We start from the raw sequence: 23,587 nt of genomic DNA, 5'->3' as shown, positions 1-23,587 counted from the left end.
TGAATTCTTTTTCAGGTAGACTGCCTATTTCCTCTTCATTTGTTAGGTCTGGTGGGTTTTTATCTTGCTCCTTCATCTGCTGTGTGTTTTTCTTTCTTCTCATTTTGCTTATCTTACTGTGTTTGGGGTCTCCTTTTTGCAGGCTGCAGGTTCGTCGTAGTTCCCGTTGTTTTTGTTGTCTGTCCCCAGTGGCTAAAGTTAGTTCAGTGGGTTGTGTAGGCTTCCTGGCGTAGGGGACTAGTGCCTGTGGTCTGGTGGATGAGGCTGGATCTTGTCTTTCTGGTGGGGAGGTCCACATCTGGTGGTGTGTATTGGGGTGTTTGTGGACTTATTATGATTTTAGGTAGCCTCTTTCTGCTAATGGGTGGGGTTGTGTTCCTGTCTTGCTAGTTGTTTGGCATAGGATGTCCAGCACTATAACTTGCTGGTCGTTGAATGAAGCTGGGCGCTGGTGTTGAGATGGAGATCTCTGGGAGATTTTCCCCATTTGATATTACGTGGAGCTGGGCGTTCTCTTGTGGACCAGTGTCCTGAAGTCGGCTCTTCCACCTCAGAGGCACAGCACTGACTCCTGGCTGCAGCACCAAGAGCTCTTCATCCACACGGCTCAGAATAAAAGGGAGAAAAAGTAGAAAGGAAAGAAAGAAAGAAGATAAAATAAAATAAATATAAAATAAAATAAAGTTATTAAAATAAAAAATAATTATTAAGAAAAAAATTTTTTTTAAAAGAAAACAAAGAAACAAATAAACAAAATGGATAGATAGAACCCTAGGACAAATGGTGAAAGCAACACTATACAGACAAAATCTCACACAGAAGCATACACATACATTCTCACAAAAAGAGGAAAAGGGGAAAAAATAATAAATCTTGCTCTCAAAGTCCCCTCAATTTGGGATGATTCGTTGTCTATTCATGTATTCCACAGATGCAGGGTACATCAAGTTGATTGTGGAGATTTAATCCGCAGCTCCTGAGGCTGCTGGGAGAGATTTCCCTTTCTCTTCTTTGTTCGCAGAGCTCCTGGGGCTCAGCTTTGGATTTGGCCCCGCCTCTGCATGTAGGTCCTTGGAGGGCGTCTGTTCTTCACTCAGACAGGCCGGGGTTAAAGGAGCAGCTGCTTCGGGGGCTCTGGCTCACTCAGGCTGGGGGGACGGAGGGGTGCGGTTGCGGGGCGAGCCTGCGGCGCTAGAGGCCGGCGTGACGTTGCACCAGCCTGAGGTGCCCCGTGCGTTCTCCCAGGGAAGTTATCCCTGGATCCCGGGACCCTGGCAGTGGCAGGCTGCACAGGCTCCCCGGAAGGGAGGTGTGGATAGTGACCTGTGCTCGCACACAGGCTTCTTGGTGGTGACAGCAGCAGCCTTAGTGACTCATGCCCGTCTCTGGGGTCCACGCTGTTAGCCGCGGCTCTTGCCCGTCTCTGGAGTTCCTTTAAGCGGTGCTCTTAGTCCCCTCTCCTTGCGCACCAGGAAACAAAGAGGGAAGAAAAAGTCTCTTGCCTCTTCGGCTGGTCCAGACTTTTTCCCGGACTCCCACCCGGTTAGCCGTGTTGCACTAACCCCTTCAGGCTGTGTTCACACCGCCAACCCCAGTCCTCTCCCTGCGCTCCGACCGACTGAAGCCCGAGTCTCAGCTCCCAGCCCCGCCCGCCCCGGCGGGTGAGCAGACAAGCCTCTCGGACTGGTGAGTGCTGGTCGGACTGGTGAGTGCTGGTCGGCACTGACCCTCTGTGTGGGAATCTCCCTGCTTTGCCCTCCGCACCCCTGTTGCTGTGCTCTCCTCCACAGCTCCAAAGCTTTCCCCCTCTGCCACCCACAGTCTCCGCCCGCGAAGGGGCTTCCTAGTGTGTGGAAACCTTTCCTCCTTCCCGGCTCCCTCCCCAAGGTGCAAGTACCATCCCTATTCTTTTGTCTCTGTTTATTCTTTTTTTCTTTTGCCCTATCCAGGTACGTGGGGAGTTTCTTGCCTTTTGGGAGGTCTGAGGTCTTCTGCCAGCATTCAGTAGGTGTTCTGTAGGAGTTGTTCCACATGTAGATGTAGTTTTTATGTATTTGTGGGGAGGAAGGTGATCTCCACGTCTTACTCTTCTGCCATCTTCCCCCTCCTCAAATTTTAAGATTTTTTGTTCTAGTTCTGTAAAAAATGCCATTGGTAATTTGATAGGGATTGAATTGAATCTGTAGATTGATTGCTTTGGGTAGTGTAGTCATTTTCACAATATTGGGTCTTCCAATCCAAAAACATGGTATGTCTCTCCATCTGTTTGTGTCACCTTTAATTTCTTTCATCTGTGTCTTTTTGTTTTCTGAGTACACGTATTTTACCTCCTTAGGTAGGTTTATTCCTAGGTATTTTATTCTTTTTGCTGCAGTGGTGAATGGGATTCTTAATTTCTCTTTCTGATCTTTCATTGTTAGTATATAGGAATGCAAGAGATTTCAGTGCATTACTTTCGCATCCTGCAACTTTACCAAATTCATTGATTAGTTCTAGCAGTTTTTTGGTGGCATGTTTAGGATTTTCTATGTATAGTATCATGTCATCTGCAAACAGTGACAGTTTTACTTCTTTTCCAATTTGGATTTCTTTTCTTTCTTTTTCTTCTCTGATTGCCGTGGCTAGGACTTCCAAAACTATCTTGAATAATAGTGGTGAGAGTGGACATCCTTGTCTTGTTCCTGACCTTAGAGGAAATGCTTTCAGTTTTTCACCATTGAAAATGAAGTTTGCTGTGGGTTTGTCGTAAATGGCTTTTATTATGTTGAGGTAGGTTCCCTCTGTGCCCACTTTCTGGAGAGTTTTTATCATAAATGGGTGTTGAATTTTGTCAAAAGCTTTTTCTGCATCTATTGAGATGATCATATGGTTTTTATTCTTCAATTTGTTAACATGGTGTATCACACTGATTGACTTGCATATACTGAAGACTCCTTGCATCCCTGAGAGAAATCCCACATGATTATGGTGTATGATCCTTTTAATGTGTTGTTGGATTTTGTTTGCTAGTAGTTTGTTGAGGACTTTTGCATCTATATTCATCAGTGGTATTGGTCTCTAATTTTCTTTTTTGTAATATCTTTGTCTGGTGTTGGTATCAGGGTGATGGTGTCCTTATAGAATGAGTTTGGGAGTGTTCCTTCCTCACCGTTTTTTGGAAGAGTTTGAGAAGGATGGGTGTTAGCTCGTCTCTAAATGTTTGATAGAATTCACCTGTGAAGCCATCTGGTCCTGGGCTTTTGTTTGTTGGAAGATTTTTAATCACAGTTTCAATTTCATTACTTGTGATTGGTCTGTTCGTATTTTCTATTTCTTCTTGGTTCAGTCTTGGAAGGTTATACCTTTGTAAGAATTTGTCCATTTCTTCCAGGTTGTCCATTTTGGGGGCATAGAGTTGCTTGTAGTAGTCTCTTGTGATGCTTTGTATTTCTGTGGTGCCTGTTTAACTTCTCCTTTTTCATTTCTAATTTTATTGATTTGAGTCCTTTCCCTCTTTTTCTTGATAAGTCTGGCTAAATGTTTATCAATTTTGTTTATCTTCTCAAAGAACCAGCTTTTAGTATTATTGATCTTTGCTATTGTTTTGTTTGTTTCTGTATCATTTATTTCTGCTCTGATCTTTATGATTTCTTTCCTTCTACTAACTTTGGGTTTTGTTTGTTCTTCTTTCTCTAGTTCCTTTAGATGTAAGGTTAGATTGTTTATTTGAGATTTTTCTTGTTTCTTGAGGTAGGATAGGTAGGATTTTATTGCTATAAACTTCCCTCTTAGAACTGCTTTTGCTCCATCCCATAGGTTTTGGATCGTTGTGTTTTCGTTGTCATTTGTCTCTAGGTATTTTTTGATTTCCTCTCTGATTTCTTTAGTGACCTCTTGGTTATTTAGTAATGTATTGTTTAGCCTCCATATGTTTGTGTTTTTACCTTTTTTCCCCCTGTAATTTATTTCTAATCTCATAGTGTTTTGTTCAGAAAAGATGCTTGATATGATTTCAATTTTCTTAAATTTACCAAGCCTTGATTTTTGACCCAACATGTGATCTATCCAGGAGAATGTTCCATGTGCACTTGAGAATAAAGTGTAATCTGCTGTTTTTGGATGTTCTATGTATATCAGTTAAATCTGTCTGGTCTATTGTGTCATTTAAAGCTTATGTTTCCTTATTAATTTTCTTGTGGATGATCTGTCCATTGGTGTAAGTGAGGTGTTAAAGTCCCCCACTATTACTGTGTTACTGTTGATTTACTCTTTTATAGCTGTTAGCATTTGCCTTATGTATTGATGTACTCCTATGTTGGGTGCATATATATTTATAATTATTATATTTTCTTCTTGGATTGATCCCTTGATCATTATGTAGTGTGCTTCCTTGTTTCTTGTACCGTTCTTTATTTTAATGTCTATTTGATATGAGTATTGCTACTCCAGCTTTCTTTTGATTTCCATTTGCATGGAATATCTTTTTCCATCTCCTCAGTTTCAGTCTGTATGTGTTCGTAGGTCTGAAGTGGGTCTCTTGTAGACAGCATATGTATAGGTCTCGTTTTTCTATCCATTCAGCAAGCCTGTGTCTTTTGGTTGGAGCATTTAATCCATTCACATTTAAGGTAATTATTGATATGTATGTTCCTATTACCATTTTCTTAATTGTTTTGGGTTTGTTTTTGTAGGTCCTTTCCTTCTCTTGTGTTTCCCACTTAGAAAAGTTCCTTTAGCATTTGTTGTAGAGCTGGTTTGGTGGTGCTGAATTCTCTTAGCATTTGCTTGTCTGTAAAGCTTTTGATTTCTCCGTCGAATCTGAATGAGATCCTTGCTGGGTCAAGTAATCTTGGTTGTAGGTTCTTCCCTTTTATCACTTTAAATATATCGTGCGACTCCTTTCTGGCTTGTACAGTTTCTGCTGAGAAATCAGCTGTTAACCTTATGGGAGTTCCCTTGTATGTTATCTGTCATTTTTCCCTTGTTACTTTTAATAATTTTTCTTTGTCATTAATTTTTGTCAATTTGATTACTGTGTGTCTCGGTGTGTTTCTCCTTGGGTTTATCCTGCCTGGGACTCTCTGTGCTTCCTGCACTTGGGTGGCTATTTCCTTTCCGATGTTAGGGAAGTTTTTGACTATAATCTCTTCAAATATTTTCTTGGGTCCTTTTTCTCTCTCTTTATTTTTTCTGGAACCCATATAATGAGAATGTTGATGCATTTGATTTTGTCCCAGAGGTCTCTTAGGCTGTCTTCATTTCTTTTCATTCTTTTTCTTTATTCTGTTCCACGGCAGTGAATTCCACCATTCTGTTCCAGGTCACTTATCTGTTCTTCTGCCTCAGTTATTCTGCTGTTGATTCCTTCTAGTGTATTTTTCATTTCAGTTATTGTATTGGTCATCTCTGTTTGTTCTTTAATTCTTCTGTCTTTGTTAAACACTTCTTGCATCTTCTCGATCTTTGCCTCCATTCTTTTTCTGAGGGCTTGGATCATCTTCACTATCATTATTCTGAATTCCTTTTCTGGAAGATTGCCTATCTCCACTTCATTTAGTTGTGTTTCTGGGGTTTCATCTTGTTACTTCATCTGGTACATAGTCCTTTGCCTTTTCATTTTGTCTGTCTTTCTGTGAATGTGGTTTTCGTTCCACAGGCTGCAGGATTTTAGTTCTTCTGCTGCCTGCTTTCTGGTGGATGAGGCTATCTAAGAGTGTTGTGCAAGCTTCCTGATTGGAGGAACTGGTGGTGAGTAGAGCTGGGTGTTTCTCTGGTGGGCAGAGCCCAGTAAAACTTTAACCTGCTTGTCTGCTGATGGATGGGGCTGAGTTCCCTCCCTGTTGGTTGTTTGGCCTGAGGGGACCCAGCACTGGAGCCAGAGGCTCTTTGGTGGGGCTAATGGTGGACTCTGGGAGGGCTCACACCAAGGAGTACTTCCCAGAACTTCTGATGCCAGTGTCCTTGTCCTCATGGTGAGCCACAGCTGCCCCCCAGCCTCTACAGGAGACCCTCCAACACTAGCAGGTAGGTCTGTTCATTCTCCTATGGGGTCACTGCTCCTTCCCCCTGGGTCCTGATAAGCACACTACTTTGTGTGTGCCCTCCAAGAGTGGAGTTTCTGTTTCCCCCAGTCCTGTCGAAGTCCTGCAATCAAATCCTGCTAGCCTTCGAAGTGTGATTCTCTGGGAATTCCTCCTCCCATTGCTAGACCCCCAGATTGGGAAGCATGATGTGGGGTTCAGAACCTTCACTCCAGTGGGTAGACTTCTGTGGTATAATTGTTCTCCAGTTTGTGAGTCACCTACCCAGTGGTTATGGGATTTGATTTTATTGTGATTGCGACCCTCCTACCATCTCACTGGGGCTTCTTTGTCTTTGGATGTGGGGTACCTTTTTTGGTGAGTTACAGTGTCTTCCTATCGATGATTATTCAGCAGTTAGTTGTGATTCTGGTGCTCTCGCAAGAGGGAGGGAGCGCACGTCCTTCCACTCCGCCGACTTGAACCAAATTGCTGCAGCTTCTACATCAGCACTTGCATGTTATGGGTGCTGCTTCTTAAACCTCATGAACTAACCTCTGCTAGCTTCCAACTTTTCTGTAGCTTCCTTACCTCTCCTGGCCCTCACAGAATTGAGAGAGTGAGGGTCTTGCTCTGGATGAAGCTTTGGCTTAAGGGAATGTTTTTTCTGGTTTGATCTTCTGTACAGACCACTAAAACTTTCTTCAGATCATCAGTAAGGCTGTTTCACTTTCTTATCATTTGGGTGTTCACTGGAGTAGCACTTTAACTTTCCTTCAAGAACTTTTCCTTTGCATTCACAACTTGGCAAACTGTTTGGTGGAAGAGGCCTACCTTTTGGCTTATCTCTGCTTTCAGCTTGCCTTCCTTACTAAGCTTAGTCATTTCTAGCTTTTGATTTAAAGTGAGAGATGTGTGGCTTTCCTTTCTCTTAAACACTTAGAGGTCACTGTACGGTTATTAATTGAATTGGCCTAATTTCAATACTGTGTCTCAGGGAAGAGGGGAGCCCACGGAGAGGCAGAGATGGGGAAACAGAGCAGTCAGAACACATTAAGTCCACTGTCTTATATGTGCAGGGTTTGTAGCACCCCAAAACAATTATGATAGTAACATCAAAGATCACTGATCATAGATCACCACAACAAATATAATAATAATGAAAAAATATGAAATATGGCGAGAATTACCAAAACGTGACACAGAGTCACAAAGTGAGCAAATGCTGTTGGAAAAACAGCACTGACAGACTTTCTCGATGCAAGATTGCCACAAACCTTCAATTTTTAACAAATGCAGTATCTGCGAAGTGCACAAAAATGACATATGTCTGTGTGTAACGAATTGTTTTTCTCTTGCTGCTTCAAATATTCTCTCCTTGTCTTAACTTTTGATACTTTAATTATAATGTCTTAGTGGGGGTCTCTTTGGGTTCCTCTTACATGGGCTTCCTGGATCTGGAAGTCTGGGTTTCACCCAGAGATTATGTTTTAATCTGTGTGGGTCACAGCCTCATAAAGAGACTTAAAAATTCTCCAGGGGATTGTAATGCATAATCAAGTTTGAGAACCACAGCTGTAAATCCACTCAGTCGAAAATGGCCACTGTCTGTGAGCAACACCTCCCCACGGCAGAGCCAGCCCAGCTGAGGCTCAGAGTGCCACACTTACCTACAGTACTTGAGAGGAGTCCCCGAGAACTCACTGCCATCAGACTCAGGCTCAGATCGGTTCTCAAAGTCAGAAATTCGGAATACAGACAAGCTGGCGTTCACATAGCCAACCATGCACCTACAAAAGAAAACAGATTCTCTAATTAGGACTCTGATCTCCTCTGCATCCAATTCACCAAGGCTCTACTTCCTAGAAATCCCTGCAGTTATAGGTGCCTTACTTGGACCTGCCTTGTCACAGCACTCAAGTTGGAATACACTGAAAAGCCCTGGGTATCTTGAACGAAGAACAAGTCATTCTTTTGTTATAGTCCTTTTTGTGCAGAATCATCATCTAGACCATCACTACCCCAATCAGTGCTTCAGTGAAATGGGCAAAAGCATTGCATTATCAGCATAAGTAAGTCACCACTTCTTTCATTGATGACACACACACATATGCACACATAATCACATTCCTTCATTAATGATTATCTATAATTTCTCATAATGCCCTGAATATAACTAGTATGAATATAACCCCCCTCCCAACTCACATCCCATGCTACAGTCATGCTAGATTATGTTCCTTTCACGTATCATATACTTTCATGCCTCTGCTCATGTTGTCTTTTCTCTTGGGATTCCTTACTCATGTTTTACAAGTGGTAATAGTGTTCACCAACTGAGATGTCACCTCTTTTGTGAAAACGTCCTAATCCCCCCAGTCAGAAGACTCATTCCCTTCTCTCTGTGGTGCAGCTCTATTTACTTCACAATGGCCATATAGCTTATATTAGAGTTGGCTGCATACATGTATGTCTTCTCCTTTGGACTATAGTGGTTTTTTTCTTTTTTGGATGAGAAGAGGTGTGATAGATATTTTGGTATCCTAGGACAGTCTCATGCAGTGTAGGAATCCAGTAAATATTGAATTCAATTTATTTGATTGGAGGAAAATTAAAGTACCAGAGATTCTATCAAGGTCTTGAAGATGGATCAGGAATAAAACTATTGCCTGGACCTCCCAGGGATATAAGCTTCTTGAGGACATGGCTTTCTTTCTGTGTTGGGGAATGGGGGTCAGTATATTACAATACAAAAAACTTGGGCTTTAGGGTCAAATTGTAGCTCTGCTGCTTTCTAGCCATGTGATCTTGGCAAATTATGCAACTCTTTAAGCAACAGAAGTGTCCACCTTATAGGGTCATTGTGGGAGTGAAATGAAATGATACATGTAAAGCAAGTGATATAATGCTTAGCCTATAGCAAGATCTTAATAAATGTGAGTGGTATTATTCATTTTATTTCATGCACCTCGGAGGTCAATAAATATTTAATTATTAATTGAAAGAATAAATCATGGTCTTCAGACTCTCTTCATTAACATGTCTGATGTGATTATCCAAAGTTGCTGAATACCAAACCCAAGTGATAACACAAACATAGTTCTGAGAGCACATGGGTTCTGTGCATGTGTTGTCTTGCTCAAGACAAGTCACTGGTTTCATCGTGGCCTTAAAAGAAATGAACCAAGCAGAAGGACCCATTTGTCAACAGTCACTCATGGGTGAAACAAATGGTCAGTGCGTGTGTAACATGCCCTACTCCCACTGGCAGCAGGCCTCTCCCATCACTCCATAAAAAGATAATTTGAAATGATTTCTCCCTCATCTATGAACTGCCTAGAACATGACATGAAAACAGAAGCTTGATGATGATTAGCTGTCACAGAGAGGGAGCCGGTTTTGTGAAATACAGAATAGGGCAGAGTCTTTTCAGGAGCTCAGCTGTGGGAAGGGAAAGGTGCTCTGGAAACTGGCAAAAGCAGGCCCAGCACTGAAATGGAATAATTACAACCCCTCCTACATTCTTCTCTCAAACAGCAGCCCTGAGCTTTACTAAGATTAAAGCTGCTCATGGCTACTCTGTTAAAAAACTCAATAGAGAGCCTAAATTCGAATGAAATACCCGTCTCACAGGCTGAATACCTTACATTCAAAATAAAAGATAAAAGGGAGACATAGTTGAACTCTTCATTAAGCATATTCATGTAATGTCAGTCATGAATCTAGTTGAAAATGTGCCTTTAGTGGGCATGTACTCCTGGGTGCAAAGCATTACACATGGAACTAGTAAGTCTTCCTTCCATATAATTTCCATAATCAAGGAAGAAGAGGAACTGCTAATGCTGAATTTTCTAGGCATTTATCTAATTCTTTTCACTGTGGTAGAATCTTAGCTTGCCAACATCAAACAGTTGAGAGCATCATCAATTCAGGGAAATGAGGTTTCCCACACTTCATCGTATAGAGTTCAGCCAGTGGCATCCATGGGTCAACTCAGTGACCTATTGTTACATCAGGAAGGTCACAGGCAGCAGCAGATCCCATGTCTGCTAAGTTTGCTGGCAGGAGGTCTGTGTATCCTCACTGTGACACACCCCCAGCTCCAGGTGAGACACAGGAAAGACGAGGCTACACTGATGATCAGGGAGAAGTGAGAGGGAAGGAGAAAAAAGTATCAGACAGAGGAAGAGTTTCCTGAGAATATAAAACAATGAAGTCATCAGTTTTCTTAAGGGGTTGGCAGATGGCCTCTAAAGGCATTTCCAAGAAAGAAGATTCAGAAAAATGTCTTATGCAAGGGCAGCATTGTTTGAATGAGAATGCATATGTTTTCCAAGTAACTTCTGAGAAGACATTTATTTAAATGTGAGAATTCTGGTTTTAAAACCATTCATTACTTATTGCTTTCCATCCTTTACTGTGGGGGAAAAGGATGAGTTAGTGATCATTATCACCATTTTCAAGGGAGAGAACAGAATCAGGTGACTTTTGAGTTTGTAGATTCCAGATCAAACTCACTGCAGAGTGTCTTTTTTTTTTTTTTTTTACAACTTTATTGGAGTATAATTGCTTCACAATGGTGTGTTAGTTTCTGCTTTATAACAAAGTGAATCAGTTATACATATACATATGTTCCCATATCTCTTCCCTCTTGCATCTCCCTCCCTCCCACCCTCCCTATCCCACCCCTCCAGGTGGTCACAAAGCACCGAGCTGATCTCCCTGTGCTATGCGGCTGCTTCCCACAGCTATCTATTTTACGTTTGGTAATGTATATATGTCCATGCCTCTCTCTCGCTTTGTCACAGCTTACCCTTCCCCCTCCCCATATCCTCAAGTCCATTCTCAAGTAGGTCTGTGTCTTTATTCCTGTTTTACCCCTAGGTTCTTCACGACATTTTTTTCCCCTTAAATTCCATATATATGTGTTAGCATACGGTATTTGTCTTTCACTTTCTGACTTACTTCACTCTGTATGACAGACTCTAGGTCTATCCACCTCATTACAAATAGCTCAATTTCGTTTCTTTTTATGGCTGAGTGATATTCCATTGTATATATGTGCCACATCTGCTTTGAATTCTGCTACTAAATTTGCTTTTGAGGTTTTAGGCATTGTGACTCAAATAGCATGGGGAGAGGGTTGAAAGGGCAAAAGAGCAAGGGGAAATAAGGTCAGGTTTGTGCATTTAAATCAGACCTGCTTTGTAGAAAACAAATGACTAATTTATTTATAGGTTAATTTGTAGATAACTTTATAGGTAATAAGTTAGGCTAGTGAGATAAGCACAGAAGAAAGTGGACTTCTGACTTCTTGCATTGAAAATGTCAGACATTATGAAATAAGAAGAGTAGCCCTCTGTAACCATAAGCTTTATCTTCTGAAATACAACTTTGCAATTGGTTTTGGTATTGATCGATTTAATAGATTTATAGCTTATATAAATACATTATTTATAGTTCATTAAGATATTTGTAGCTCATTCTGTGAAAATTCGAGCACTGTGTCCTTGATCAAATCTCTAACTCCTTATGGTATAACTATTTTTACAGGAAAATCAGCTTGATTTATACCACTAGATCAGGTATATACCTCACAGTAATTTTCTAAGGCCTGCATATATCCTTAGAGAATGTTCCCAAACTCTAATCCATGTCTACCTGATAACAAAGTAATTAGTTTATTGCATTCATTGAGGGTGAGGGATCAAACTGGTTATTTGTGCTTTCTGGAAAAAAAATTTAGTTTGCTGATTGAAATTTTAACTCTGATTGACAGAACAATTTTATAATATACACCTTCAACTTGACCTCACAATTTCTGTCTCCTGATGTCTGCCCAGAGGTGATTTTAGTTCTCTAAGCTCTTTCTAAAGGACCCTTGGGAAGATACCCTGAACGACGAAGTGACTTCATTTTGTAGGCAATGAACAACACTCTGATCACTGGCAGCTGGAAAGACAGAATGTCTTAAGAGGGAAGATGAAAACATTTGAAAAATTCTTGTGTACCCGCTGTGTGGAGACCACTGCCTCAAACCACAGTATTCCTTTCACGTACAGATCTGGCTGAAAAATGAGAATGTCTTCCCCCCTGTGCTGCTAAAGACTCGTCTGCTGAGCAGACGAGTGTTGAGACTGGTGGGAATGTGCAGCCAGGAATAACTGAAGCACGCTGTCATAGGGACACGGGGCCTGTGAACTGAATGACCCTGGACACAGGAGTGAAATTCTCATCCATGGAGGAGCCAGGGAAACCTGTAAGGTGAGGGAAGCCTGGAGTTCTGGAGAAAGGTGACTGGTTTGGTTGGAATACTGTTGATTTAGGGTCAATTTAAATTGAAATATGGCATTTCCACAGCCGGATTTAATCTAAGTGGGATCTCACTCTGACTGCACATGCTACCTTAAAAGCCTATGACATCTAAAATTTGACAGTGCTGCTCCTCTATGAGTTCAGTCATCTCTGAAGCATTTTTAAACTGGAAAAAAAAAAACCTAAAAAGGATAATAGAGTAGCTGGTGGGGCAGAAAATAAGATTCATGAAGAAACATACACAAATGTAACTATTTGAAAATGAGAAAAACGACTGATGGATTAGAAGATAAAAAGTAGACCTACAAATATTGAAGGTAGCAACAGGCTCTTAAGAGAAACATTGTTAAAAAAAAAAAAAAGGCCCAAAGAGCTCAGTAAAACTGAATTAAGGAGGCTATTTAGAGAAATTCTAATCACCATTAAACATTGTCTTAAATCTAATAGGCTGTCAAAATTCTAAAGCTTTGATTCATTATCAACTGCACATAAATGTTCCCACTTTATTTTTTGGTTTCCTCCAGAACAAGACAGGTATTACCATATTTGAAGTAGCGGAAGAATGGAAGTAACCATCAAGATTTAAATGCCAGGGAGTTGACTGTTAGATGAGTTGGATAAGCCCTTATTGGCAAGGGCCCCGAGGGCTATGAGGTTCAGGATGAAGGGCACTGTCTGAGTCTAGGCTTTACCTTCCTGTGGGCTCCATCAGTTACTCTGCCTTGTGATTATGGATTTAACCTCTCTCAATCTCTTTATGCTCTTCAAAGCAAGGCTAATAATGCATATCCCGCTACCCGCGTTGTTTTGAGAATCAAATGCAAAACATACATGAAAGTGGTTTGAACAAAGGTAAGCTTTTCTAGGCTGAGTCAAGCAGAGAATGTTCACAACAGTTACAGGTAGAAAGAAATGCATGCATAGTACAATGTAAGTCTTTAAATTTCTCTTGAAATGGGATGGTATGCTCACAGTGGCTAGATAATTCACCTTTAATGGCCACGTGGTTAGTGAAGAACTTTATAGAAGCTTCCTCAAATAGCTGGATTGTGAGCTTTATCTCGTTCAGTTTTCTATGCCTTAGAGCATTTATGTAGGATGAATAATGAAATTGGACCTAGGTCAGGTGTGTATAAATTTAGCTGACTTGATCTGGTGGCACTGTACTCCTTGGGGGCTGATGGAACTACATTGGCTATAGAGGATGAATTAGTTTGGCTCAGACTAGTAAACTAAGAGGCAGGGCTGCTTGTAGGGATATGAAGGAGCCTAAGTGAGATGACTTCTGGGGAACCAGAAGGACCCTATGATCCCAACACACATTCCACTCTGACCTACAGACATTTAAATCCCACAGTTAATTATATTATTTTGACATTAGCCAAACAGGGTTGTTTTATTTTTTCCCATTAAAGTATGTCGGGACTTTTTACCTTTTTTCCAAGGGTGTAGAAATGAAAGCTAGGGGACATGTTATAATTTTGCCAAGGCTTTAGCTGACCAGAAATACAGAGCCTTGGTTTTGGGAACCATTGAGGTGATGCCATAGTATTGATCCCTCAGCAAGTTAAGTTTACCCAATTTGCCTGTGGTAATATAGACACTGGTCAAGTCCATAGCCAGGAAAGAATCATTCAGTTACTTATTCCACAAATATTTATGGAATACCTTGTGAGTACTTGGCACATGATTGCACATTTCCCATGTAAAATTTGCAGAGTCTACACATGACACAAGAGGAATCAAATTATAACTATACTTTTATAAACTCATAAAAATGGCATAACTATACATCATGGAACACTTTTTTTGCTACACACATTAGCATACCACACACTTCTGAATTCATGGTGAGCAGGAGGGGGGAAAATGATTATTTGCTTTTCTCACATTGGATTCCACCTAAAACTTCTATGACTTGTATGACTTCCAACCCTTCAATAGATCAGAATGTGTTTTCTTTGGCCAAAAGTGTTATTGTATCATATTTCCACCTCCCCACTACAGGCCTTCCGTCCTGGGCTTGTGTCCCATGTACTCCAATGCAGAGGCTTCTGACTGAGGGTCCAACAGCACATAATGGCTAGGAAATGGGGATTTCATGATGGCTTTATGGCAAACTTACTTTTGCCCAGCTTCTCCTTGGCCTGCACAAGGTCCATACTTATAAGCGTACACCAAGCGAGGGATAAAGTCAGATGTGATCGCTATGACAAATGCATTTGTAATAACAGAGAGAATTCCAATGCCTTCAAGAATTCCATACCAAATTCCTATTCAAAGAGAAGTGTTGAATTAATTCCAGACACAACAGCAGAGGTGATAACTATAAAAACAACTGGGGTAATTCATTTTCAATAGTCCTTTGCACAGGTCCTTCCACCATCCCAAATACTGATTCTTGCAACCAGGAGGAAGAATTTGTACCTTCAAAAACCCTGGCATTGAAGGAGTTTGCATGGAAGTGCACATGCTCATGACTTAAAAATCAGTCGGGTTCAGATATAAGTAGAGAATTCTGGTCAATGATAAGGCACCAAACACTATCTGATAAGATTGGCACATGCAATGTCAAGATGCCACCAGACTGGGAGCTCCTTGGGGGTACCTATAGGGTCTCTCCAGTTAATCTTTATGGACCAAGTTCCTGATGCACTGACCCAGAGCAGGTGCTCATTGAGTGTGTTTGTTTCATTGGGACGTTCAAAGACCGCTGAGTTAAGCATATACACACTGAATTCTCTTCTACACACACTGGCTGAGCACCTGCCTGCTCTATCCTAAGCACTGGATGCAGAAATGAATAAAAGACAGTCTCTGATCTCTGCCAGATTTTGAGAGGCTGCACCTGATTCAACTCAGCATATCTAGTCAAAAACCAAAGGCCATCTCTGCCTCTATAAAAACTGGATCATACTTCCTATGACTCAGGCAAACATTTAGGAAAGAGCAAAAACAAAGTTAAGCAAATGGGAGATCTACTTTAAAAAGGAAATAGGTGGTCATAAATCAAATTTTTAGATTCCAAAGTCTTAGGATAGAAACAACCAAATTGAGAATCTATTTAAGCACAAATTCTCTAGCACTGGAAATTATAAATTTCCAAATAGGTAGCTGTACTTGTTATCTAATATTATTATTATTATTAATTTATTTATTTATTTTTGCTGTGTTGGGTCTTCGTTTCTGTGCGAGGGCTTTCTCTAGTTGTGGCAAGCGGGGGCCACTCTTTATCGCGGTGCGCAGGCCTCTCACTATCGCAGCCTCTCTTGTCACGGAGCACAGGCTCAGTAGTTGTGGCTCACGGGCTTAGTTGCTCTGCGGCATATGGGATCCTCCCAGACCAGGGCTCGAACCCGTGTCCCCTGCATTAGCAGGCAGATTCTCAACCACTGTGCCACCATGAAAGCCCTATCTAATATTATTTAAAGCTAACAATTATTCTTTTGCAAGAGTTAGTTGAGTCATCTTACGTGGAAACCATATGTAAAAATCTAAAGCTGGTAGCTGTTTTATTTTATCTACCAGGTGGTTAATATCTTTTAAAAACACCCCAAATCCAACTTACCTATGTCTTTGGCCCTTGAAGCTAAAGGTCGCCTCCACTGTGTGACAAATTTATAAGCGTCAAGTCGAATTTCAATTATATTATTCAGTAAGGCCAGAAGTGGTGCTAGGGGAAAAGCTGCCACAAAGATAGTTGTAAATCCAAACTGGAGAACTAGGGAAGGAAAAAGGAAAAAGAACAAAGAGTATTGGTTTTCCAGTACTATTTTCAAAAGGATAATAATTTGAATGTGTCATTGTTTTAACCCATATTTTTCCCCAAAGCACAGGGAACATCTCTTCTAGAAAGACGGCCAGGACACTTGAAAAAGAGGTACTCCCTGAGCCTGGAAGCAGTGGCATCCTAGGAGCAATGATCATACCTAGAGTCCAGAGCTTGTTTTCTAAATACCATTCTCTAATAAAAGGAACCAGGGCTCCTTAGAGAAATGTTTGATTCCAGAGCTATGGCAGGGAAAAGACAAGATTAGTCTGGAATATCTTGTGATGCCAGAAAGTTAGGAAGTGCTTGAGAAATGATGGGGACACATCAATAGGACACAGGACAAACTTGAAGGAGGTCCCAATGGCCAAAGCTGGCAAAATTTGTATAACAAAATAAATAAGGATAGTATTGGATTACAACCCAAAGACCAAGTATCCAAGTCCATACTGAAATAGATACAAGTATAAATATATACTGAAATAAATAAATGGGGGGAAAGGGACAGCTCTTTCTTAGGACAGAATTCTAATTAATGTAGAAGGAATGACTAAAAATAGAAAATCACCAGTAGTCAGACACCACAGTAGTAATTGTTGCAGGCAAGAGCCATCAAAGAATGCTAAAATTAGTTGGGGAAATTATATGGAAAAAATGATTTTTACATTCTCAAAGTATCTCCTTACATGTTAGTAATTACAAAGGAAAAAATATCTTTACTATGGAGAAAGCTGATAGACATCACCTTAACTGAGTGATCCAAGTTAATACCACCAGTAATAAGACATATTGACATCATACCCCCAAGATGGTGTACTGAGGAGGCTACAATATCCTTTCTGTGGAATTTTTGCCAAAAATGCATAACCTCAACCTAATCATGAGAAACCATTAGATAAGACCAAATGGACCTTCTACAAAACTAGTAGTCTTAAAATATGTTAAGATCGTGAAAAAGACAGAACTGTCATAGAATGGAGGGAACAAGGAGATGCAACTAAATGCAATGTTGGATGCTGGAATGGGTCATGGACAAGAAAAAAAGACAGTGGAAAACAGGCAATATTCAAATAAGGTAATTAGTTAACAGTACTGTATTAATGTTAATTTTCTGGCTTCAATATATATGTAAGATGTTAACCTTATGAGAAACAAGGTGAAGAGTATTTAGGAACTCTGTACTATGTTTGCAACTTTGCAAAATAAAAAGTTTTACAAAAGGCAGTGCCTGACGCAAAACAACCAGATGGCATAATTGAAAAAAATTTAAAAGCACTTGGCTGAATGAATGACTGCATATTTTCTACTGTTTTTACTTTTAAAACCTTATTTTAGAAAGTAACAACAAAACAATGACTAACACATACACCATTTTCTATGTAACAGGCACTGTTCTAATTACTTCACCTATTTTAACTCAATTTTCACAACCACTCTATTTGGATACTATTATTATCCTTATTGTACAGCTGAGGAAACTGAGGCACAAAGAAGTCAAGTAATTTGCCCAAGACACATCACTGAGAAGCAATTCTAACATGGGTGATATGGTCCCAGAGTCCTGAAGAGTCCATTTACCTCACCTCTCTGATACTGCCACCTCCAGGGTATCCCCCATCTTTGGTTACATTCATACTCAGTGACTATGCTGGTTGGCACTTCACCCACCAATAGACACAGGCATTCCCTTCGGTTTTTCCCTTGGTTCCACTTTTCTCCTGACTTCCCTCTTTCCTTGGGTGAGTCCATCCGCTCTCATGACTTTATTATCTGTCTGATGAGGTTTCCCAATTCTCTCTCTCTCTAACCCTGACCAGTTGTCTGCTGCTATGCTACAGAAGCAACACTTTCCAAACCAATCTCTCAATCTCATCCTTAAACCTGCTGCACCTTTCATGTCCCTCTTCCCCACCTCCCCTCGGAGCTGTCTTACATAAAAACCAGTTTTTAGCTAGCTCAGCCTTGAGAACTAATAGCCTCCAAGTCCCCAAAATTAATTACCCTTCAAAAATGTCTCTCATCTCTCCCTCCTCTCCACTGTCCCCAAATCAGACTCTTGATTCTCTCACTGGCTTCTCTGCCTCAGGCTTTCTCCTCCTTCCCCCATTGCCCTATTAATGTTGGTTAAAGCCCATCACTCATCACCTTCCTACTCAAAATGTTTCAGTCGGTTCTTGTTGCCTGTAGACTAAATCCCCAACTTTTTCCGTGCCATTCAAGGGTCTTCCAAACCTCATGTCCAAACATGCCCCATGACCCAGACAGGTGTCCCAAACAATCCTCTGCCCATCCACACCACACTTCTATTTTTATGGGGTCATGTCATGTAGTATTTCTGTTCATACTCTAGTGAAATTCTATTCTTTCTCCAAGTGTGAGCTCAAGTGTGCCCTCTTCTGGGCACATTTAATTAACTACTGCTTCCTCTGTAGCTCCCACAACTCTGCTTATCATCATAGAGCTTATTTTGTCTTAATTTTATGGCTCTTTACCTGTATAGTATCAGGTCTTATGTTTAAGTCTTTGATCCAATTAGAGTTCTTTTTGTGAGTGGTGTAAGATAGGGATTCAATTTCATTGTTCTGCATGTGTTTATCCAGTTTTTTCAACACCATTTGTTGAAGAGACTATTCTTTCCTCATTGGGTATTCTTGGCTCTCTTGTCAACAAGTAGTTGACCACATATGCGGAGGGTTTAATTCTGGGCTCTGTATTCTGTTCTAATGGTCTATATGTCTAATTTTATGCCAGTACTGTACTGTTTTTATATTACTCTAGCTTTGTAGTATAGTTTGAAGTCAGTAAGTGTGATACTTTTGGATTTGTTTTTTCTCCTTAGGATTTCCTTGGATATTTGGAGTCTTTTGTTGTTCCATACAAATTTTAGGATTGTTTTTTCTATTTCTGTGGTGAATGCCCTTGATATTTTGATAGAGATTGTGTTGAATCTATAGATCAGTTTGGGTAATATGGACATTTTACAATATTCTTCCAATCCATGAACATGAGATGTTTTTCCATTTGTTTGTGTCTTCTTCAATTTCTTTCAGCAAAGTCTTGTAGTTTTTGTTATACAGATCTTTCACTTCCTTGGTTAAATTTATTCCTAGGTATTTTATTGTTTTTGATGCTATTGTTTATGGGGTAATTTCTTTGTCAGATACTTCATTGTTGGTATACAGAAATGCAGCTGATTTCTGTATGTTGATTTTATATCCTGCAATTTTATGAAATTTGTTGATTACTTCCAACAGTTCTTTGAGTCTTTGGGATTTTTGCATGTAAAATCATATCATCTGCAAATAGTGATAATTTTACTTCTTCCTTTCTGATTTGGATGACTTTTATTTATTTGTCTTACTTAATTACTCTAGCTAGGACTTCCAGTATTATATTGAATAAGAGTGATGGGAGTGGGCATTCTTGTCTTGTTCCTGATGTTAGAGGAAATTTTTTCAATTTTCTCCATTGAGTATAATGTTAACTGTGAGTTTGTTGTGCATGGCCTTTACTATGTTAAAGTATGTTTGTTCTATGCCCAATATGTCAAGATTTTTATCATGAAAGGATGTTGAATTTTGCAAATGCTTTTCCTGCATTTATTGAGATAATCATGATTTTTATATTTTATTCTATTTTTTGTTTTGGTAGTACAAGATCTTTTTAATAATTAGAATCAAAGCCTGTCCTGAAACTCAAGTCCACTTAATTCCAAAACCACTTAAAATTTTAATGGGAGGAGGGACAAGATGTCCCCAAACAAGAATAAGATGGTGTTTATCAAAACAGTTTTGGACCTACTCAGGGCTTCAACTCCGAACCATAGTTTTGGGGAAAAAAAAAATAAGACAAAATGTGTCATTTCCTAGAAGAGTCTAAAGTGGAGTTGTCAGTTATCTGCTTTTAGCATTAGAGGATTTTTTTTCTGGTATATATTCTTTTAGTGTATTTAATATTCTGCATGCACACATACACAGATATTATTGCAAAAATATGAAAATCTATTTTATAGTCTTCATCAAATGATCACGTTATTGTGATTGCTTATTTAGTTGTCTCTCCTACCAGGAAGGCAGGAATAATATCTCACTTACCATCCATCACTCTCCTACTACCTAGCATAAGACCTAGCACAGGAAGACAGATATATGATAATGCATACATCTAGGGTTTTTTATAAATATGCCAAATTGCCCTTGTGGCAGTTGTACCAATTTAAAAACCCACAAGCAATTACAAGAAGTTCATTTCCCTTCGTTCTTCGCAAAACTTCATCTTACAACTTTTAAAGAATCTTTGCCATTTTGATGGGATTAATTTGTCTCTCATTTTTCTTTCTTTTTTTTTTCACACACACACGGTACTTTATTTTTACAAGAGATAAATAAACTGACACCAAGCATTGTAAGTGGATAACCACAACAAAATCAACAGTGATTGCAATTACCAAACACGAAACACACTCATACTATGTCAAAATATTGACATTCAGTCCAGTAATCCTCCACTGTAACAGCTCCTTTACTTTGCAGTGAAAATTGATTTGTATATTTTTTGCCTCTGAGTCCTTGTGGGATTTTTTTTTATTCAAACAGAAAGTCACAAAAATTAATTATCATCCTCATCAGTTCACTCAGTCCTGTGTAATTAATTTTTTTTCATCTTGAACTTTTGTTAGCACTTTTATGAATTCATCAGTTTTCCATAGAGTTCTGAAAATGCTTATTCATTCAGTTCAGCAGTATAGTCAGTTACCAGAAACCTGTACTTGTCAGAGTCTTTTCCAAGAGTTCCTTGAACATGAAACCCTTTTATAGGAACGTTTTTGCAAAAGCATCAGAATACACCCAGAACTGTCTGTAAATGACAAAAGACTTAAAAATGACCACAGTTAAAGATTTGATGAAAGTGCATAATAATGCAATTGACAAGGAAATTTTAGTTATTTCTGAGATACATTTTAAAGTAATAACAAGACTTATGACTTATAACATTATACCAGAATATATAAGATTTTTAGAAATTTCATGTAATGTCTGAAACATTTACATTAACATATTTCCATACAAATAACCCAAAGAAAGTTTAGTATTAGTTGTTCTTTTTTGTTTGTTCATTTGTTTTTATACTGCACGTTCTTATTAGTCATCAATTTTATACACATCAGTGTATACATGTCAATCCCAATGGCCCAATTCAGCACACCACCATCCCCACCCCACTGTGGTTTTCCCCCCTTGGTGTCCATATTTTTGTTCTCTACATCTGTGTCTCAACTTCTGCCTTGCAAACCGGTTCATCTGTACCATTTTTCTAGGTTCCACGTACATGCGTTAATATATGATATTTGTTTTTCTCTTTCTGACTTACTTCACTCTGTATGACAGTCTCTAGAACCATACATGTCTCAACAAATGACTCAACTTCGTTCCTTTTTATGGCTGAGTAATATTCCATTGTATATATGTACCACCTCTTCTTTATCCATTTGTCTGTCAGTGGGCATTTAGGTTGCTTCCATGACCTGGCTATTGTAAATAATGCTGCAGTGAACATTGGGGTGCATGTGTCTTTTTGAATTATGGTTTTCTCTGGGTATATGCCCAGTAGTGGGATTGCTCGATCATATGGTAATTCTATTTTTAGTTTTTTAAGGAACCTCCATACTGTTCTCCATAGTGGCTGTATCAATTTACATTCCCACCAACAGTGCAAGAGGGTTCCCTTTTCTCCACACCTTCTCCAGCATTTGTTGTTTGTAGATTTTCTGATGATGCCCATTCTAACTGGTGTGAGGTGATACCTCATTGTAGTTTTGATTTGCATTTCTCTAATAATTAGTGACGTTGAGCAGCTTTTCATGTGTTTCTTGGCCATTTGTATATCTTCTTTGGAGAAATGTCTATTTAGCTCTTCTGCCCATTTTGGATTGGGTTGTTAGTTTCTTTAATATTGAACTGCATGAGCTGTTTATATATTTTGGAGATTAATCCTCTGTCCATTGATTTGTTCGCAAATATTTTCTCCCATTCTGAGGGTTGTCTTTTCGTCTTGTTTATGGTTTCCATTGCTGTGCAAAAGCTTTGAAGTTTCATTAGGTCCCATTTGTTTATTTTTGTTTTTATTTCCATTACTCTAGGAGGTGGATCAAAAAAGATCTTGCTGTGATTTATGTCAAAGAGTGTTCTTCCTATGTTTTCCTCTAAGACTATTATAGTGTCCGGTCTTACATTTAGGTCTCAAATCCATTTTGAGTTTATTTTTGTGTATGGTGTTAGGGAGTGTTCTAATTTCATTCTTTTACATGTAGCTGTCCAGTTTTCCCAGCACCACTTATTGAAGAGACTGTCCTTTCTCCATTGCATATCTTTGCCTCCTTTGTCATAGATTAGTTGACCATAGGTGCATGGGTTTATCTCTGGGCTTTCTATCTTGTTCCATTGATCTATATTTCTGTTTTTGTGCCAGTACCATATTGTCTTGATTACTGTAGCTTTGTAGTATAGTCTGAAGTCTGGGAGCCTGATTCCTTGAGCTCCGTTTTTTTCCCTCAAGACTGCTTTGGCTATTCGGGGTCTTTTGTGTCTCCGTACAAATTTTAAGATGAGTTGTTCTAGTTCCGTAAAAAATGCCATTGGTAATTTGACAGGGATTGCATTGAATCTGTAGATTGCTTTGGGTAGTAGAGTCATTTTCACAATATCGATTCTTCCAATCCAACAGCATGGTATATCTCTCCATCTGTTTGTATCATCTTTAATTTCTTTCATCAGTGTCTTATAGTTTTTAGCATACAGGTCTTTGTCTCCCTAGGTAGGTTTATTCCGAGGTATTTTATTCTTTTTGTTGCAAAGGTAAATGGGAGTGTTTCTGTAATTTCTCTTTCAGATTTTTCATCATTAGTGTATAGAAAGGCCAGAGATTTCTGTGCATTAATTTTGTATCCTACAACTTGGCCAAATTCACTGATTAGCTCTAGTAGTTTTCTGGTGGCATCTTTAGGATTCTCTATGTATAGTATCATGTCATCTGCAAATAGTGACAGTTTTACTTCTTCTTTTCCAATTTGTATTCCTTTTATTTCTTTTTCATCTCTGAGTTCCATGTCTAGGACTTCCAAAACTATGTTGAATAATATTGGTGAGAGTGGACATTCTTGTCTTGTTCCTGACCTTAGAGGAAATGCTTTCAATTTTTCACCATTGAGAGTGATGTTTGCTGTGGGTTTGTCGTATATGGCCTTTATTATGTTGAGGTAGGTTCCCTCTGTGCCCACTTTCTGGAGAGTTTTTATCATAAATGGGTGTTGAATTTTGTCAAAAGCTTTTTCTGCATCTATTGAGATGATCATATGGTTTTTATTCTTCAATTTGTTAATACAGTGTATCCCATTGATTGATTTGTTTATATTGAAGAATCCTTGCATCCCTGGGATAAATCCCACTTGATCATGGTATATGATCCTTTTAATTTGTTGTTGGATTCTGTTTGCTAGTATTTTGTT

The 23,587-nt window shown here is 39.4% G+C and overlaps 1 protein-coding gene across 1 annotated transcript in view; it reads right to left on the bottom strand.

Moving 5' to 3' along the window:
* Positions 1-23,587, bottom strand: part of ANO4 (anoctamin 4) — a 422,302-nt gene that overhangs the window by 17,178 nt on the left and 381,537 nt on the right. The window contains exons 23-25 of the mRNA XM_082634623.1: positions 15,883-16,035; positions 14,440-14,587; positions 7,670-7,789 (exon numbers count right to left, since the gene is read on the bottom strand). Of these exons, the coding sequence (XP_082490749.1) occupies positions 7,670-7,789; positions 14,440-14,587; positions 15,883-16,035 (421 nt within the window). The remainder of the gene's footprint in view (positions 1-7,669; positions 7,790-14,439; positions 14,588-15,882; positions 16,036-23,587) is intronic.

This window comes from Mesoplodon mirus (genome assembly GCF_964341445.2).
Source record: "Mesoplodon mirus genome assembly, chromosome: 11".
In the NCBI taxonomy this organism is placed as follows: Eukaryota; Metazoa; Chordata; class Mammalia; order Artiodactyla; family Ziphiidae; genus Mesoplodon; species Mesoplodon mirus.
The sequence above is the reverse complement of the archived record's forward strand: the minus strand, read 5'-3'. Positions and strand labels throughout refer to the sequence as shown.